Genomic DNA, 21,235 nt, shown 5'->3' on the forward strand with positions numbered 1-21,235 from the left:
AAATGTCTTGGTATACCTCAAAAAAAACAAAAAAAACCCGAAAGAAGTGTACATCTTAAAGAGAGAATATGTGTGTGTGTCAGATTTATTGAAATCAGTCATGGTAACAGTATAAAACTAGGTCAAAAAGGGTTCACAAACTGATTATATCGCATTTCCTTGCGAAAAACAATTTTAAAAAAAAATCATTTCGGAATTCCAAACCCATTCATCTCCAACACTAAGAACTTTTTCTTTGGTCAATAAACTCTGTGCCCTAGAAAATGCAGCAATAACAACTCTTTTCCTAATACAGAACTGAAAACCCCAAAATTTCACTTCCCAAATGCATATTTCCATTCTCTTGAGAGCACAACACACATCTTAAGTCAAATTGCTACATCCCCAAAGCAAAGTATGTCTGCCTAAACAGTAAACATGCCAATACATTAAAAGAAGATGGGGAAAAAAAAACACCAACAGAAAGCACATGCAAACAAAACAGTGAATGCATGTGCAACAGGCCACATAAAAGCAGAACAATAACCAAATGTATGGACCTTCACTCACACACCAACACCCTCAAACAACAAAGGTTTCATTGTTTATTCACACAGCATTAGTTCAGAACTCGAGGTGAATGAAGACACAGCTGTTAAGGGATTAATGTTTCTCTCCCTCTATCAAATAGAAAACTGATAAAAAGTCATGGTAAGTGGGTTTTATAAATAAAATCAACTTTTTTTTCTACTTGTGGCCAGTACCCTAAACTCTAATTTGACACTGACTAGATGTAAGACAATTTACCAGAAAAAGCATTCATTCTTAATTGCATACATACTTTGAAACATATAAGACTAATAAACAGAACATTCATGATAAAAACAACAAAACCCTTCAAGTAATATTCATAAAATGAAATTGTACCATTCATTCATGGTATAAAAATAAACAGGAGACAAAATGGACTGCTCACAACAACAACAACTGCTGATTTTCTTGAAAAATCAACTGCAACAATGATATAGTAGACATACTGGCTACACAAGACTGAGCATCACTATGAAAATAGGGATGAAAATAGCTGATCAATTTGTGATCACCTCGTCCAATTCAGATCCATTTCTTGCTTTACAATAGATCAATTACATATTTAACTCATTAAGATATCTGATTAATGTAAGGCCTACAATGTAAGACAGGGTCACATCAAAATAGTACAGAACAGGTAAAATACATGTCTCTGTAAATGACGTGTCAAATGGCAAGTTCATTCATGCACACTGAATGGCAAGTCTTTGGTGTTAGAAGAAAATAATGGAGATCAGAAAATGATAAGAGTTTACATGAATCACTCAGCTAACACAACACACACAGAGGGTTGTACTGATCTGTGTGCAGAGGAGCTTCTCTCCAAAACTGTCAGTTTCTAACTTCAAAGGCAAGTTATCCAAAACACTTAGTGGACACAACAGGACAACATTGTTCATGACTGAACTTTGAGTTACTTCCTCTTGTGCGTCTCCAAAGTCCACTTGTTTATATGCACTGAGGTAAAAAAAAAAAAACTAAAAAAAAAACCCACCACCACCACCTCAGATGACGATATCATTTTTTTTAATATTGAAGGTTTTATTTTTATCTTTATTCATTTATTTGCATGAACTAGAATATAAATATCATTCTGTCTTCATACCCTTGTATGCATCAAGCAACTTTTTTTCTTTTTCTTTTTTTTTTTTTTAACATTGATATACTGTGTCAAACTGTTGAGGAATAATGGAGCAACTCTACTGGATATAGCTTGCACCAGTTTGACACAGTCAGCACTTGATGCCAGGAAGTTTGTGAGTGATCTGTTCTTGCCTGAACTGAGATAGAACACTGACTTGTGTTCAAATCTCAATCAAGACATGGGGTCATTGTGGTTTGAGAATATTCTGCCTCCTGTGTACACAAACCAGCCAATATCCAGTAACAATCCACTGATCACCAAACACACAATACAAATCATCTTTCAATGGCCAAAGCATAAATAATATAAAGCCCTGAAAAACAACTATCAAGTTTATATACAGTTATTGCACAGAGTAAATATAGAAATACATAAATAAATATCAAGGAAAATTGCATAAAACATGTATGATTAAAATATGTAAGAAAATGCATAAGTATGCTTATCCTATTGTCAAAGATAGCAAACCAAAAAAGCATTAAAATCTAAATCACTACACTTAAAATGAGAACAAAAACTAATTTAACTTTTGTTCATGTGACTGTACACAGTCTATTCAAATGAAGATTTAAAAGCATTTTTGGCTTCACACTTCCTTTCAAAAATCCATGCAAATTTTTAGGCAAGACTTTTTGTTTTTGTTTTTTTGTTTGTTTTTTAAGCAAAATGTGGGGGTCAACTGGTGGAAGTCTCTCTCTTCACTTATACACATTGGTTTTCTGCTGTTGGCAGACAAGTGTAGCAAACCTTGGAGATCTTCTCCCACACAAAGCAAACAACACTTAACCAAATGCCTCTGGAGCCTGTATCACAGCAAATGTACAGTATTTTCCTTGTACAAAATCAAAATATTTACATGACTTTCCTTGGAGGATTTCATGGTGGTTTTTTTTTTTGTTTTGTTTTGTTTTCACTCTCCCAGGTCCCAAACATAATTTTCTGTTGTCTAGAAATCAGAGGGATCTCCATATCAGGTGAATACCTTGAGGGATCAGCTACTGTAGTGCTGTGGTTCACATCACCAGCTACCAATTCAGAGGCTGTGGGTTCAAAAGTCGTCAGAAGCATCAATATTAATGTGAAATTTATGGACCATGGCTTCTACCCAGAGTCAAGTGTGCTATGGGTTCTAATATGAGATATGAGACCACACAGTCCATCAGCATCCGCAACCACTGGTAACATTCAGAAAAGATATAAATGAAATGTTGTGAGGATTGGGCGGTTCTAATATCAGAAGTGTAGAGGGTTTCAGCAGCAAGAGACCACAAGGTCATCAGTGGATAGTTCCATCTCTTGGTGTCATCTTTGTAACCATACAAAAACTTCAGCACATAAGGCTGTACACACTATGATGGTTCCTGCTCAGTGATGTGCCAGCTAAGGAGCTGCATGCATGCTGTGCTCTTGTAATCCTACAAGGCACTCTTGTACATGAACATAACTCCAGCCTCCATCCTGATAAAGGACATGAGCAATCAGAAGACTTAGGGAGAAGTCTTCAACACTTTTTTTTTATCTTCAGAGGCACCGAAATGAAGAGAAAATGTGTTACTGACTTCTCACTGTGTGTACTGATGAAATCCTGGAAACTTCCTTCAATGTCAACTGCACTTTTTTAACAGCTAGAAAAAACATGGGAAGTCCTGTCTTCCTTCATAAGATTTTATCAAAGGGTATGATCACGGATCAGTTATTTTTCTTCAGAGCTTCCCTTTATAATGATTCTTCTTTCATTTTCAAGCCATAGCGTTCACTACTGTGACACGTTTCTATGCAGTTCATTTCCCTGTAACACTTGACAATGACAACATTTTCACCTATTACAGCTTACAATTTAAACGACACATGAGGGGGAAAAATGTGCAATCCAGTGGAGAAACATGTTAATTGAAATAAAACAAAAAAGAAGCTGACATCAGTGTCATGAGAATGTGTGAAGAAAACAGTCAGAACCCAGTCTAGTCCACACTCGCACAAACTGAAACAATGCATCTCCTGTACGAATGCTCTACCCTCCTCTGTTCACACGGACCAGCAGTCAATGCTCTTCCAAGCACTCTCATGCACACATTTTCTTATGATTTGCACTCACGCATGCACACATTATATGAATGAGCACACTTAACATATTTTTATGATCAACATAGAATTTTTAAAAATCCATTTGCAATTTTAAACCACCTTTTGTTTTCTTTTCATTCATTTTCTCTCTTGCTACACCTATGAAGTGATTGCATTACCTTGTGTCCAAGAGAGGAGTGTAAACAGGTTAATAATGCAGAAACCACAAAACAAACCCACTCCACCCCCTCCCCTCCCCCCCTTTAGTATTTGTTGCTTTAAATACAATTATGCTGTTTACATATTTGCTGACCATAAAGTCTGCTACAGCATATTCAACATGTCCTGACAGCAACATTAATCACTGTTTTCCATGATGACCATCAATAAAACTAATGACTAATATCCTTCAAGATCAATATCAGAATAAATGAACATTGCTGATTTCTGTCATCGATGCCCAGACAATCTGAGTTCTGGGAACATCACACAATAAGAAGACCTTTAACAGAATGGAGCAGAACTTCAGGACTACAAACTACAGGAGTCCATTGTCATACAAATGCTTGCAGATGAATAATAGTATTTTTGATACTTGTGAGTTTCTCTCAAGTGACGAAACATGCCTACCCAGACTTTCCATACATGCAAAGCACAAAAATGGGAAGAACTAGTTTGTTCTGACACCAAGCTTGTACTGAGACTGCAGGAATATCTGAAGTGTGCCTATGATTACATGTTTATATATTAAGTGGGAATCATATGCACAAACCCAATTAATTGGTGAGATTGAAAGGCAAAAAAAAAATTCATGAACAAGCACAGAGTGAAACTTCTTGCAACACCAGAATTATTAAATGAAAGTAAAAAAAAACAAAAAAACTTTCAGTAACACCATTACTGCTTACACAAACATGTCTGATTCTACAAAATAACATAAATATCATCTCCTTTTTTTTTCTTTTCTTTTCTTTTTCTTTTATTTTATTAGTTACCACGCTACCAACATTTTTACAACTGGTTTCTTTTTGTTTTGGTTGGAACAGTGAAATGCCCCCCAAACTGTTACAAATATTTCAATTTCATTTGCTTGTCTTTTCAGTACTGATGACCAGAAAGACATCCAGATGCTAAGTCACAAATGACACATGATGAAGAACTGAAAAATGATAAATGTCACCACTGATAGAAAAATAGTAAAGTCTGACATGTTAGGTCATTCATAGGCACACTCCTGCAACACAAACTCCTGGCTGCATGAGATTCAGGAATCAGTCCATTCAGCCATAAAAACGGCTACCACCAATAAGGCAATCACCAACGCAATGATACAGACAGCTCATTTACATACAAAAATAGTCCTTTTTCTTCACAGTTGCAAAACCATTCATACTTCAGTGTCCACCTGTCCATTCATGGTGGGAAGAGTGGCGTCCTTTGTGCGTATGAAGTTGTCGATGAAGCGTGTGATGTAGTCGTAGCCGGCCTCTGTTGCCAGCTCTGATGCTGTCTGACCTTCCTGTGACAGTCACGGCCACACAGGGTGAAGTACAGTCATGCAACAAAGGTTATGGTTCACTTCCACAAAATAATGGCCAAACTGAAACATAACACACACACACTCACACACAAGCACATCACACACACATTCTCTCTTTCTCCCTCTCTCTCTCTCTCTCTCTCAAGACTTAATATCCTGTCACCCCTATGGGGTACGGAGGATTACAAAAACTAACCAACACAACACAACCTAAAGATTACAAACACTGACCAACATAACATAACCTATAAAAATACAAAACACAAAGCATGATTGTTACTTTTGGTATTAATCCTTTGACAGTTCGGGATATCTTGCACATCTCTGTAAATTTACCCAAGTTTTTTGTCTTAACTTTTTTTGCCTGCAGAATATAAATTGCCCAGAGTATCTTTACCAGCAAGGAGACTCAAACAGTTGTTGATCAGGGTTTTTTTCTCTGAGGCTATTATATTGCTATAACCTCTTTCAAACATACACACACAGACATGACTGATTTTCACTCTTTTTGGTTTCTTTGTTTTTTGATGATTTTTCAAAGCATCTCTGTAAAGTCATTCACTTTGCCAAATCCAACTTGCATCCCAGTAACCATTCACACAAATGATAAAGAGTTAAGTCTTGAAACATGTTAAAAGATATCTCTGTCCATGATTTTTTGATGGAAGGGTTCTTTACCCGCACTTGCTTTCATACACTATTTGGAATATTTATCTGACATTACTAGTGTTCTTCTTCCCCATTACAAATCTTTTAACATCTACTATGGGTCATGAGTATACTTTCCATGAACAAAATTGTCCTGAACACTGCCCTTTAAGAACACATTTACTGTCAGACTCTTTGTCGAATCTGTCTTCCGTTTCTATTGCTATGATCTGGTGACAGGTCTTCCATCTCAAAATGAATAAAGCAAATCAGAGCTAAACCACAGAAACTTTATCTCAGGGAATTTTTTTGATAAGATGTAAATCCTTGATAAAGCAAGGAATGTTCCTTGCGCATATGGTTTCAAAGATGCTGTAAGGCTTCAGCCTTTATTTTGCTTCACTGCTGCAACAAAACATTGTTGTGTAAGACAGTACTTACCTTATTCTTGATGTCAGGAGGCACGCCAGCTGCCAACAGTTGTGACACCACTTTTAGATGACCAAACAAAGCAGCTGCATGAAGGGGCGTTTCTCCATTCTGTCACCATGCACACACACAAAGACACACACATACAGTGAGTATGAAGAAAACAATTACTGCTAAACAGATTATGGGGCATGAATGCAATCAACCACAAGCACATCTTGATCCCAGAATCTAATCATACAATGTTACACCTCTGTAAAATAAATACAACATAAACCTGGGCATGACAAACCAGCCCTGTCACCTTTAGTCATAAGGCGTGGCTCAGTCAATCAAGCTTCGTGTGTCTGGGTCAGTCAACCACACACACAACGCTGCATGCACAACCATTTCTTTGGTAGTTTTGCATCTTGATAGCTAGCTCTCTGTGTGATTTAGTTCACAATTGTGTCATGATGTTCACTGCACTGCATATTCTGATGGAAGGAATGCCATGTGTTCTTGATTTAAATGTTAAATTGGCACAAGTCAAAACATGCAATGTGATTCTGACTAGGCAACTGTGGGATATGATTATTTCTTGGGGCAAATGACCAAAATAAAGAGTTTCTATTCTTTCAACACTGCTCGATATTGATGATGATGATGATGATGATAAGGATACTTGTATTGTGCCTATCCTCAGTCAGAGACCAAGCACTTTACAAACATGCGGGAGTCACTAGCACAACAGGCTGCCTACCTGAGTAGAGCGCCAACTGAGAGCTGCCTTTAATTTAGGCACTCATCATTCATTTCCTGTGTCATTCAGACCAGTTTTAGTCATGCATACAAATACAGTACTCAGACATGTACCTTTTTAAGTGTATGACCATTTGTTTGTTTTACCCCGCCATGTAGACAGTCATTCTACATTTTCTGGGGTGTGCATGCTTGGTATGTTCTGGTTTCCATAACCCACCAGACACTGACAAGGATTACAAGATCTTCAACATGCATATTTGATCTTCTGCATGTGTATACAAGTGAAGGAGAGATTCAGGCACTGGCAGGTCTGCACATACGTTGACCTGGGAGATCAGAAAAATCTCCACCCTTTACCCGCTAGGTGTGTTGAAACTGGGGATCAAACTCATGAAACTCTGGTGAGAATCCAGTGCTCTCACAATTCAACCACCACACCTGGAAAAGTCTGCGGAAAAGTCTCAGAAAGCTATCAAGCCCACCTTTCTATCCAAAACATGAAATCAGAAATATACTTGTACATAGACTGAAAATGCTTTTTGTTACCACACTCCATAGGAGTTATGACAATAAAGATTCTGAGCCTGATTCGGATAATGAGTTACCTAGACGACTTGGTGAAGACAGATGCTGTACAATCAAACTGTGTGTATATCAAACAGCACAATGTAACTCATCTTCACAGACCCTTTCACTGCCAGAGAAATAAGATTTCAATGAAATGTTTGCCAGGGTTTTTATTTATTTATTTTTTTTAAAGGTTTAAATTTTTTTTTTTTTTTTTTAAATTCTGTGGGCTTTGTTACTGGATAGAAACCAATAAACATATATATTTCCTGAAAGGTGATTTAATGACGAATACAAAACACATGATGTTTTTCAATTTTGTATTTTTCAAAAGGCATGCACTTGTTCTGAAATCAGTGTTTTGTTTTCTGTCAGATTTCTAATTTGTTAATTACAAACATTAGTCTTGTGTTTTGCAAAGTAATATAATATTTTCTGGACAAATGGATTAAAACTGTTCACACAAAATATTTGAGAACAACCACAATAAAGAGACATACACATGATTTAGTGTGACTGCTTTAAGTGGTAACAACATAGATGTGACTGTCCAGTTCTTTCAGTCGAATCAGTATTCTTGAAAAAAATCATCATGCCTATCAGTTAAGTCAGACCCAAGAACTGTTTCATTCCAAACATATTTGTATCTGTCTATGCTGACAGTCTGGAATAATTCTTTCTGCCCGCTTGCATTTGCCTGTACCTGTGTCTGCAGTACATATATATTGGTTTTCTCAACAAAGTTCTGATTCAGATTATCATTTAAAATAAGAAAGAAAAAGTCAATGCAGTCTGTGTTGTGTGGGTCTTTTTTTCAGTTCAGTGTCACCAGTACAGTCGGCAATAACAGGCTGAATGTTGTTTGCTGGCCCTGCACTGATCCCCTCAAACACAGCAAGGCCACGCCCTCTTAGCCACCACCACCCTCCTATTCCCCCTTCCCTGTACACTTTGTCCAGTCCCCTCAATCTATTTCTACCTCTACACCTCCCCTGCATTGGCTAAGTGCCAAGAATGTAATTCCAACTGTGCACTGCTATTTTGGTCATGTCAATCACTGTCAGTCATGTGGGCAGAGTCTGCTTTGTACAGCATACCTCACTGTTCATTGATCTTGCCAGTCTCTTCATTGCTCCCTTTAATTTCTATCTAATTGTTCGATAAAAGTTCATTACTGTCTCCTTCTACAAGATGATACTTAAATTTCTTTCTGTGCATCACCTAAAGAAAGCAATTTTGGTTGTTTTGGTGCACTTCAGATGGCACAGCTTGAGCCGAGTATCGCCATTTTGCTGCATGTCAAGTCAAAACACAGCCAGTAACCTAACCAAATTGTTCAATAAAGGACTACCTCATGAGATTGATGGGGTTTCTAGCTATCAATAGAATCTAGAAAGATTTCCCCAAGCTAAAGCTACCAGCGTTTTTGTCAACAAACTCAGTACAAACCAAGGAAAGGTCATATTCAGATGAGATAATTCGTCACTATGGCAGTGAAGTGTTCACAACTGCGCTAACGAGTTATCTCATAATACAGGCAGCCTACGTGTTAATGTAATCCCTTGACTGCCACTGATGAGTATACTTGTCAGTGAAGGGCTGTCACCTCACTGAGATAAGACTGAATTCATAGAAATGTCAGTCACTACTGAACTCATAGGCGAGGATGTCAGTCACTAGTGAACTCATTGGCCAGGATGTCAGTCACTATTGAATTCATAGGCCACTACGTCAGTCACTACTGAATTCATAGACCAATATGTCAGTCACTACTGAATTCATAGGCCAGGATGTAAGTCACTACTGAACTCATAGGCCAGGATGTCAGTCATTACTGAACTCATAGGCCAGGATGTCAGTCACTACTGAACTCACAGGCCAGGATAGGCCAGGATGTTGGTCATTACTGAACTCATAGGCCAGGATGTAAGTCATTACTGAACTCACAGGCCAGGATGTCAGTCATTACTGAAGTCATAGACCAGGATGTCAGTCATTACTGAAGTCATAGACCAGGATGTCAGTCACTGCTGAATTCAGGATGTCAGTCATTACTGAAGTCATAGACCAGGATGTCAGTCACTGCTGAATTCAGGATGTCAGTCATTACTGAACTCATAGACCAGGATGTCAGTCACTGCTGAATTCAGGATGTCAGTCACTATTCTTTATCTGGATGTCTTCCTCTTTGGATTGCATTGCTTCTGTTCAGCAAAACAATTTACATCACTTAAGTTCACAAAGTGCTCTAACTGCACTTCAAGTTCAAGCCATGATTTTTTTTTTCATCAAATTTCAGCAATTATGGGGTTAAATATGTGCACACATGGCTCATAACATGCATTCAAAGTCTTCACAAACCTATAGAAGTACAACAATAAATAGAACAACACTCAGTGGAGTGGAACAATCTGACGACATCAAGTCAGCTGGCTTCACAGGGCCCAGAGCCAACACCACTAGTCCTACTCATGTGTGCAATACCACCACCCCCCATACCCCCATCCCTGCTTGATCTTGGCTCAAGCAACATACTTATCCAGATACAGAGAATATACTCAGAACAAGCATTAAAGAAGAAAAAAGCAGAAACAAAGTCAGGCTAAAACTTGACTGACATTATTAATAACATGCATCCATCCCTCAAGAAGTTGCAGAACAGCACACACTGTGTTTCAGAATGGCATGTTCAGAACATTTGCAAAATACTAAGCTTAATTACTTTTGTATACAAAAAACTGACAATACCTTGTATGCAATGAATGCATCACTGACATAAAAAGTATCACTGTCCTGTGTTTGTTGTAAAAGCTTAGAGTGAGACATGTTTTGCATTAAACATGTTCTAAAGAGGAAGGCTGGAAAATAGATATGAACATAGCATGGGTAGATCTGGAAAGAGCTGCTGCACTCTGGCAGTAACAAGGCAGCTTTTTATCATTCATATGATATTCCTTTCTGTCTGTTTAATGACCCTGATAGTTTGTTGAACTTTTTACCGTTCAACTCATAGCTGTCTTGCAATGAAGTTTATGAGCTGCTTTTTTTCAATTTTTAATTCATAAGTATCTACCCCCCAAATTTTGGCCAGTTGAAGTTATCATGCCATCACACAAACTCACACACACAGACACAAGAAGAGTATGTATGCGCACCTGCCTATAAGATGCAGATATGCACAATCTCTCTTTTCATATACGTGTTGTGCGCAGTATGTATGTATATATATGAATGTGTGTGTGTGTGTGTGTGTGTGTGTGTGTGTGTGTGTGTGTGTGTGTGTGTTTGTTTGTGTGTGTGTGTGTGTGTGTGCACGCGCATGTGTGTGCATGCGCACGCACGCGTGTCTATGTTCATGTGTATGTGCATGTACAAGTGTGGGTGTTCTGTGTGTGTGTGTGTGTGTGTGTGTGTGTGTGTGTGTGTGTGTAGACAGTTGGCAGACAGACAGATGAATAAAACTGCTGCCTGGCACACTTTCAACTGACATGAAGATCTGGGAAAGCCATCATCACCCACTGAGACAAATAAACATACAGTCATATAAAACTGCTGCCCTTCTTTTTCCCTTTGATCGTAATCATAGGATCTGGGGGAGAAGAAAAAAAAGAGCAACACTAAGCAAAAAACAAGGACACTGAACTCAGAAGACAAAATAAGAAAAGAAATCCCAAATCTTTCTGAAACAAAGAAGTGAAAGAAGATACCTCCTGCACACTCACACTGTTGTAAATATTCTCATTTTCTCTCATGGCTTGTAAGAAACAGTGCAACGGTTCTACAGAAGTCTCTTTCTTTCACCCAATGATATTTTAAGCAATCAACACTTGATATTTCTGCAGTAATAAATGATGGTATCTTTACCATAATCAGCTGTTACCTTGAGCACTGCCAGGTAAGGTTTGTGTTGGTACAAAACAAAGGTAACTTTATGGTTCTCAGCTGGTTATCTCAAGCACTCCCAAGTAAAGTTTATGCTGGTAAGAAACAAAGGTATTTTTGCATCAATCAGCTGGTTACCTTGAGCACTCCTATGTAAGGTTTGTGTTGGTAAGAAACAAAGGTATTTTTGCAGTAAGTAATCAGCTGGTTACCTTGAGCACTCCCAGGTAATGTTTATATCGTTAGAAACAAAGGTATTTTTTGCAATAATCAGCTGGTTACCTTGAGCACTCCCAGGTAAGGTTTGTGTTGGAGGAGCTGTTCCACCACTTCAGCATGTCCTTTGTGGCAGGCTTTGAACAGTGCTGTTGCCCCATCCTGTACACACAAAGTTCCTCATGAAACGTTTCTTTTCACAGCACTGGACAGGCCGGTGCAACAGCCTCGAACTACTAACCCCCCACACCCCCCTTTCTGGGTTTTACCCAGGGTAATTCTGGGCTAGCCTCAAATGATCCCTGGGGTCATTTGTGGCTGGTAATGGTATACCCCTTGTAGTTGGAAATTACCTCCTTTCTTAGATACTTCCCAACTATCCTATACTAACCACCAGCACCCCCATCCTCTCTGTTACAACTTCATGGAAGTAAATGTGGGGAATTTCTACTTTGATCACTTGTACTGATTCTGAGTGGGCCAAATTTACCCCCAGGTGTCATTTCAAGCTAGCCCTGAATGACCTTCATTTCTATTACGAGGGATAGGGAAGGCTAATATCCAAGTTGGAGGGCATGGAAGGTTTAGGAGTCTGACTTGTTTAAGTTTATTCCTAGGGGTCATTTCAGATGACTCTACACAGACCCCATGGTAATCTAGACTAGCCAGATTTGACCCAGGGGTAAAAACTGACAGGGGTACACATATGCTGTCACAACAGATCAAGGTTTTTATTGTATGAGAGTTAAAGAGCCAAGATCAAGTTAGTGAGCACCCATATACATGCACATAACTAAATTATACATGTGTTTGACTTTCATTTAGTGATATCTTTCTAACAACAGAGCAGATATAAAATGGATTGCATGGGTTCCATTCCATATTGGAGGCCCTTCAGCCATCACAATGACATCTTCTGGGATGAAACATTTCATTTAAAATAGTTCAGTATGTTTCTGATGAAGGAATCACTTTAGAACTGTAACCATCACATTGTAGACCAGGTAAATTGCACAGACTACTAGTATGTTGTATCTTAGTTTGAGACACCGACCAAAGAAACCTAAGAAATACATAAGAGAATATTAATAATCCTTGCAAGAACAGAATAACAAAATTGTCCAGTTCATTTAAATAAACATGATTGTCCATCGTGATAGAAAAAAGGACTGTTTCTAGACACTGCCAAACATACTTTTCTTGATTCCAAATGTTTCAAGCAAGGAGGGAGCAGCACACAAGGCTGAAGTTCTATCATGTTATAACATCAATCAGCTGAAGGAGGAAGAGTTCCTACCTCTCTGATGGCATCCACCTCAGCCCCAGCATCCAACAGTTCTTTCACCACCTGGGAGTGACCCATCTGTGCTGCTATCCACAAGGCACTGGCATCGTCCTGACAATTAAACACCACAGAATCATACTTCAACTGTTTGAAGGAAGAGACACGCTGGTATTTAAACTTCAAGTGTACATTTCTGAAAGAAGAAAACAAATTTAATACTAATAGAATACAACAGAAAAAAAATACTTGTTTATAACCAAGTGTAACGGAGTCAAAAGGATTCGGAGCAGAGGATAGTACACGAAAAAAAATAGAAATAAATTGAAAATCATACACAAACATAAATACAAAAGGAATGCCATGAGACATCTATACATGTACATAGAAAGGCCCAGTGCACACACACAGCACACATATAGTGCTGCTCTATGCTATTATGCACTACTGTACACACACACACACACACACACACACACACACACACACAAACATATATGTACTGTTTTATGTGAGGCACTTAAAGCCCATTATACGGGGAGTTTGCACCATATAAGGTTTTTTGTTGTTGTTTTTTTGGGTTTTTTGCTGCCCCATCATCTGCACCATTTCAGTGGCATTAGTTCCACTGGATGGTGGCTGGGGATTTCTCGTTCAATCACTAAGGGAACATAATCACTGGAAGGAAAGAAGTACACTTCTGAAAAAAGAAAATATATACTTTGTAAATGAACACAATATCAAGAGAGGAAAAAAGAATTAAAATAAAACAAAAGATCTATACTTGTCCATATCTGTTCCACATTCATTTCACTAAGATAACTAAACTGCCAAATAGACATTTAGTGATTAAAAAAAAAGTATGCCCCTGCTCCTACACACCAACAGTTTAATCTTTTTCAACAATAAATGCATTAGATATTTGCTTGCTGGTGGTGGTGGTGGTGATGATGCCTACTTTGGACAATGGAAGAATGATTACAAAATCATTCCAGCAATTGATTTGCTATGTTGTCATATGTACCGTATAGAATTTATGAAAAAGTACTGTTGGGCTTGTTAAACATGTCTGTGCGTTAACCTCGCAAGTTAGTTGAAAACTGTTAATATTGTTTAAATATGATACTGTATAACATTACTTCCAGTATGTTAAATATAATACTGTTTGGTAGGGTATATGTATAGTACAATTCAGTTGTTTTTTTCCTGGACCTTCCGTCTCATGTTGATGTCTGCCCCCTGTGAGATGAGGTACTTGAGAAGTTTGTAGTGTCCGTTCTGTGCTGTGATGAAGAGCGGGGTGGCGCCATCAATCATCTGGGCGTGGATGTCAGCACCATTCAGCAGCAGCGCCTCCACCACGTCCTGATGATTGCACTGACATGCCACAAACAGTGGTGTTCCTCCATCCTGCACACAACACTCACTTTCATGGGAATGTTAAAGTGTGTGAACTGACCTGTACATGCTATACATCTTTAAATTTCACTCTATAAACAAAAGTGTGTGTACAGACGTGTATATGCTATACACCTTAAAAATTTACTCAACAAACTTCATAGTAAGTAAAGCACCACTTCAAAAAGCCAGGTACGTTTTCATTAAATGTTAAAAAAAATCTTGAGATGAATATAAAAACTTATGAGGGCTGCAAATAGTCTATTAATGTCCCTTTTTGTTTGAAAAATCAATATTGAAACCAAAAATGTACAGTTATTCAGTGGTTTTTAAACAACAAATTTGTATTAACACTGTTAAAAAAGAAAGCAAAAAAACACCTCTGGTTTTGAGTGATGCTCATAACCCTGGCTGCATACAACCCTGTTTGCAGTAAATTCTGCCTCGTTTCATCATGCCCCAAAGAAGAAAACTGTACAAGTTCGCAAGCAGTCCTTAACTTTTTGTGAACCATGTACATAACCTGATACATTTCTAAAAATGGAGATGCCTGACCTACACACAATCCCAACATGCTGGTCAGGCTTTGATACAGTGTATGTTTACTGTCTTCACGCTGATGCTCAGTTCTTCAGGTCACAAAACATTTTACCTTTGTTACATTGAAAGTTTGACCAATAAATGAATCTTCTGGCCAAAGACACTTTTGTCTAAATGCACACAACTGTTACAAAGAAAGCCTAATACATACATCAACATGATTTAATTCTTAAAGTATATTTTTGTTTCATGGAAGCCAGGTCAATGTATTAACTTGATTTGGTGGAAAAAATATGGAAAGAGCTGTGTGTTAAAGCATAACAAGAATATAAGTTCATGTGCAACTTCACAAATTTATTCTCTTTCTTTTCTTCTCTCTTTCCATTTTAATTCTGTCTTTTATTTTCAATTTCCCTACCTTGATCATTTCTTTTTTTCTTCTCCTTTTATTTTTGTTGTTGTTTATACTAATCTCAAAAATGAGAAATCAGTTGTAAAATGCTGACAGTTAAAATGTTTACACCTTCCAGTAGTTGAAAATGTCTACTGAGCTCACAATGAGCTGAGCTCAAGCAATGAACAATCAATGAACATCACACACACAGTCTAATCTGAAAAAAAGAAGAAATTCAATCACAGAGGCCAAATTCAGTATTTCACAGGCTCAAAATGACAGCAGAAATCAAGACAAGTGAACACACAAAAGACTCACATAACTTGGGAGATCAACAGCTGAACTGCTGTCAAGTAGCAGTCTGACTATTTCCAGAAAACCACCCTGGGCAGCAAAGAACAGGGCACAAGTACCAGTCTGAGGAAAAACAAAAAGACTCTTTCAGCACCTTGTTGACATGTGACATTGACAGATAATGATATTGATCCAGAAATTTCCATTCTGCATTGTTGGTTTTTATCACTAACAGAAATTACATGTTGTGTTGTGATCTGAATGTTGTTGTTTTTTTGATGTTGTTGTGATCTGAATGCTTTATAACAGACTTACTAAGGCCTTCAGTTTCAGTTTCTCACGTCACTGCATTCAGACAAATCCAAGTATGCTACACCACATCTGCTAGGCAGACACCTGACAGCAGGATAATCCAGCGCGATTGTCAGTCCTTAAGTGCATGCTTATATATTTGTGTACCTATCAGAGTGGATTTCTTTTTACACAGAGGACAACACTTTTTTGCCACTGGTTCTTTTTTAGTGTGCCAAGTGCATGCTGCATGCAGGACCTCAGTTTATCGTCTTATCCAAAAGACAAGATGCTCAGTTTGATTTTCCAGTCAAACTTGGGAGAAAGGGTGAAAGCGGGATTTGAACCCACACCCTAGTGGACTCTCTATATTGGCAGCTAAGCATCTTAACCATTCTGCCACCTTCCTCCTTACTGGGCTATAAGCCATCAATAAGAGACCTTCATAGGCTCCTATCTTGTGTCTTTGCCTGTCTGGCTCCAGGTAAGGCCCACCTTGGTGTCTGCCTGGAGGTCATTTTGCCGGGTGCTTCTCAGTTAGCCTATCTTTCTCTTTCACTTGGGGTTCCATGTCAGGGCCTTTCTTGTGATGCTCAGTGCTGGTTTTTGTAGCATGTGCCTGATCCATCCCCATCTTCTTTTTCAATTTCTCTTTTAGCTGGCAGTTGGCAATTGTTTTTGTTTTGTTGTTGTTGTTGTTGTTTGTGGGGGTTTTTTTGTTGTTGTTTTTATCATTATTATCAACAACAACAAAAATATTTTCAGCTTGATCCTTTTTCAGAGAGAGAAAGAGAGAGAATGTGGGTGCATGTGTGTGGCTGTGAATGAGTGAGAAAATGAGTGAGTGAGTGAGTGAATATGCGTGTGTGTGTGTGTGTGTGTGTGTGTGTGTGTGTGTGTGTGTGTGTGTGTGTGTGCATGCACACATATACTTAAGCCTGCATGCATGTATAGTTGTTTGCACTGAAAAGTCTTGCAAATTCGAACGAATAAAAATGAAAAATTAAAGACACAAAAAAGTAAAAATGCAAAACTAACAGTAGCTTCTGCAATGGTTGTTGTGGTTGCTTTTGAATACATAAAAACAAACAATGCATGCATGTGTGCATGCATGTGTGCGTGTGTGTCTGTGCATGCTGTATTTGCACAGAAATACGTTCATATGTTTGTGTCTGAATTGTATGTGGAACTCCTCTTGTTCTTCATCAGCTCTGTTAAGAGTCCCTGGGGCATCACACAGAACTGTTCACTAGATTCCTCCATGTCTGTCAGTTGTGTGCCAGTTGTCCATTCTGCAATGCTGTCAGTCCATTGTTTTGTTCTGTCTTCCCCTCCATCTCCCGCCCTCAACAGTTCCTTGGAGGATTGTTTTAGCAAAGCCACTGGATCTTGTTAAGTGGCTATACCAGCATAGCTTTATTTTCTTAACTAAAGTCTGCAAATTTTCTTAAAGTCCAATGTGCTGCTTGGTGGTTTGGTGCGACAACACCTCATTTCCATGGCTTAAATTCTTCTTTCCATATCCACCTTGAGGGTCCATGTCTTGCATGCATACAAGAAGATTGAATATAGCAGTGCACACAAGAATTTAAACTTGTGTTTCACATATATTTGGAGCACATGTGCATAAATCATGCATTAGGCATTTGTGTGTGTGTGTGTGTGTGTATGTGTGTGTGTGTGTGTGTGTGTTCAATGCTTAAATGAACCGCTATGGTACAATATGCATGATAAAGAGAAGGCCAGTGTTACCAGTCTCCTGGCATTGGTGTCTGCCCCTTGGTCCAGCAGTTCCTGCACACACTGCACATGGTTGTTGGCCGCTGCCAGAATCAGGGGCGTCGTTCCTTCCTGCCAACATACACACATCACATTTCATTGGATTACCTCTGAAAACATGAGTATGGTTGCCTAAATGGCAGACTAAATTGGAAAAAAAGGTAAAAACCCCATTGTAGAGTGAACACTGGAGTTGCAGCCCAAAAATGCAGAACGAGAAGACTGGAGATTAACAATGTATAACTAACTTTCACTCTTTTAAGGTTAAGATGTTCTTCTGTTGTGATCCATTGTGTTGTTCTTTGATGCAGGTCTTAAATACAACATTTGAATCATGGTACTAATGTAGTGGCCCATTTCTTTCAACTGCAAAAGCTGCAAAGTGTTCAATAAGAGCATATCCAATTTGTGTGGTGATTTGAAAGCTACTGTCAGAACCAAAAGCATAAGCGTAATTTGCATAAGAAAAGAGAGGTTCTTAACATACTTCAATGAAAAATACATTGCGATTGTAAACATATGCATAAACAGATGAGATAGTCAAATAGGGAGGTAGGAGGGTAGCAGATTATCTTCTAGTTCTATGGAAGAGGTGTGTATCTGTAAGAAGAGCAACTGAAATACTGTCAGATTGGATTTTGAGAAGAAAATAGCACTGAACAATTACTATCAAAATCGCACATTCACTGATTCAGCAGATATAACAAAAACTTAAAATATAATGATAAAGAAAAAAAAGATGGCTTGCAATGTTTTAGCAACACCCCCTCCCCTCTCCTCACACACATATCCAGTCAAATCATTTCTTTGAGTTCAAGACTATAGTAATAAAAAAACATAAATAAATCTTTTTCTTTTAACATTCCCCTTGAACTGTTCCATACTTTTCATTCTCACTGACAGGTTGACTGATGTGTGTGTCTGTTTCATCACTGATTTTTGTTGACTGGATGGACATTTTCTGTTTCTTCCTATCTTATTTTCAATATCTGTATTTTGTTCTGTGGCATAACTCTGTCTCAAGGGTAGTAGCATTCCTTCAGGGACTTCATTATCATGTGCTGCTGGCTGTGAAAGGAACCTCCTACTGTAAAACTTGACACGACGCTCATAAAGACCAGACATAAATCCTTCAGTCAGCTATGTCATTCCACTTCTTTAGATAAGACTACTTCTGGAGGGATGGGTCTTTTGTGTGTGAGTGCACTGTGTGTGTGTGTGTGTGTGTGTGTGTGTGTGTGTGTGTGTGTGTGTGTGTGTGTGTGTGTGTGTCTGTGTGTGCATGTGTGTGTGCATGTGTGTGTGTGTGTGTGTGTGTGTGTGTGTGTGTGTGTGTGAAAGTGTGTGCATGATGAAGTGTCTATTAGAGAAAAGTCAACCCAATTGATTTATAGGTAGAATATTGCAAAGTTTTTGCTGAGAAAAGCAAACAGGAAAGAAAGCAGAGGTGAAAAAGAAGAAGACAAGCAGACAGACAAAAAAGCAGAGGCAGCATGAAGCAATAAATACACTCTCACTGAAATACAAATACATGGATACAACATACAGTAACCTACATAATGAAAACTGTGCAATTCTACCAAGTGCATAAAAACATCAGAACTGACACGTGTAAAAAAACAACAACAAAAAACAAACAAGGACAACAGCACTTCAAACACAGTAATGTGTGTGGATTTGCACTGAAATATATTGCATGGCACAGTATATCTCCAATTTATTTTAACTCTTGTTTGAAATGTTTTGTATTATACAAAACATAATTTTCCTTCGTTTTTCATAATGACAGATTACTTATTCCTCATGTGAAAGGCTAAATATTCTCTGTTAAATAAAACAACAAAAACAACAACAACAAAAAGCACTGCAATAACTCCTGGCTCCCCTACCTCCCATTCACCAAATTCCCCACCACTCACCCCCAATTTAAGGTCTAGTTTTGCTCCTCTGTTTAAGCAGACTCCCTCCCTATCTATCCTGCAGAATTTTGAAAGGGACAACATGTGTGCTGTGGGCTTTTTTGCCCTCAGGCTGCTAATCCAGGCAGCCTTCACCTTTTCTTTGAGAGGACAAAGACCTGACCTGAGCAAATCCCTTACAAATCTGTGGATCAGCCACAGAATCCAGTGGCTCACAATCTATTTAAAGATGGGTGCTCCAACTCCAAGCTTCTCTCTTCTCCCCACTGGATGCTCATGCATGTTTTTAAGCATGATTTCTCTTGGGACTGTTTCCCTCCAAAATGTGGGAGCTGCTGCTTGTATGTGCTGGGGACTTTCTCTGCAGCCGACAGTCTGTGATGGCAAGCCTGTTAAGTCACTGAAGGACTTGTTTTAGATATCATCAAACACTGTACTTCCTCTAAGCAGGACCTAGAAACACTACTTTGAAGTGTATTTGCTTTTTTTTTTCTTACATCATTTCATGACCATGCTTTATCTTTTATACATTGTCCTATCACATCAAACCAAGAAATGAATGAATAGGCATTGTGGAAGAAAATGACAAATAAACAATTCCATAAAAAACAAATCTATAACAAGAGGATGTAATGAATGGTCAATGTTTAAAGCAGTATTCTATTTTTTGTGCCCATCTGCTATTAATTAAGTGCATTAAGTGTGTAACAGACCACTACGAGCGGCTTATATCACACACTGACATAAGCTTACAGTTGGGCCAACAGTGTTAAGTGAGAGCTGCATGATCAATAGTTTATCTACTGCTATGGGAAGTCATTTACAGCTTGGTCTTTTGTGAAGCACATTCACTCTGAAATTAGGAGGCAAGATTGCACTGGCTCTTAATACTGCAGCCTTGGGGGCTAGTTGGCCTTTGGGAACCATCCCAACATCGACTGTCCTAAAATCCCCTTAGCCGAAAAAGTGGGGATGTAAAATGCAAGACACTCTCCGCTATAATCAAATTTTAGCCCAGATAGTCAGGACAGCAGATGCCTCTTTTTATTTCCCAGTGTATAAAATGCATTTGATTCTGTAAATCTTTGTTTGAATGAAAGTTGTTGGGAAAAAAAGAGGCAGGAAAACAATACATGGTGCTCAGCTTCTCTCCAAGTCTGCACAAGAGAGGTACACGGAGGAAAACCAAAGCAAAAAAATGGTCATTCCAGACATTCCCTTCCCCTCTGTACCCCATCCCTCCAAGAAACCTTGAAGTGTGTGTGTGTGTGTGTGTGTGTGTGTGTGTGTGTGTGTGTGTGTGTGTGTGTGTGTGTGTGTGTGTGTCTGTCTGTCTGTCTGTCTGTCTGTGTGTGTCTGTGTGTGTGCACATGTGCATGCACATAAATGTCGTGTGGCGTGTGTGTATGTGTGCACATGCACACATGCATGTAGTGTAATGTGGTGTAATGTGGTGTAGTGTGGTGTGTGAATGTGTGTGCGTGCATACTTGTGTGATTATGTCTAACTTTATCCTTTGATTTTCCTTCCGTGT

The 21,235-nt window shown here is 38.6% G+C and overlaps 1 protein-coding gene across 1 annotated transcript in view; it reads right to left on the reverse strand.

Moving 5' to 3' along the window:
• Positions 1-2,037: 2,037 nt before the first annotated feature.
• The window catches only part of LOC143279856 (uncharacterized), a 40,811-nt gene continuing 21,613 nt past the window's right edge, over positions 2,038-21,235 (reverse strand). Inside the window, exons 3-9 of the mRNA XM_076584110.1 lie at positions 17,756-17,854; positions 15,737-15,835; positions 14,299-14,496; positions 13,102-13,200; positions 11,871-11,966; positions 6,408-6,506; positions 2,038-5,297 (exon numbers count right to left, since the gene is read on the reverse strand). Coding sequence (XP_076440225.1) covers positions 5,166-5,297; positions 6,408-6,506; positions 11,871-11,966; positions 13,102-13,200; positions 14,299-14,496; positions 15,737-15,835; positions 17,756-17,854 — 822 coding nt within the window. The 3' untranslated portion in view covers positions 2,038-5,165. The remainder of the gene's footprint in view (positions 5,298-6,407; positions 6,507-11,870; positions 11,967-13,101; positions 13,201-14,298; positions 14,497-15,736; positions 15,836-17,755; positions 17,855-21,235) is intronic.

The sequence above is a fragment of the Babylonia areolata genome, chromosome 3 (genome assembly GCF_041734735.1).
Source record: "Babylonia areolata isolate BAREFJ2019XMU chromosome 3, ASM4173473v1, whole genome shotgun sequence".
NCBI classification, from domain to species: Eukaryota; Metazoa; Mollusca; class Gastropoda; order Neogastropoda; family Buccinidae; genus Babylonia; species Babylonia areolata.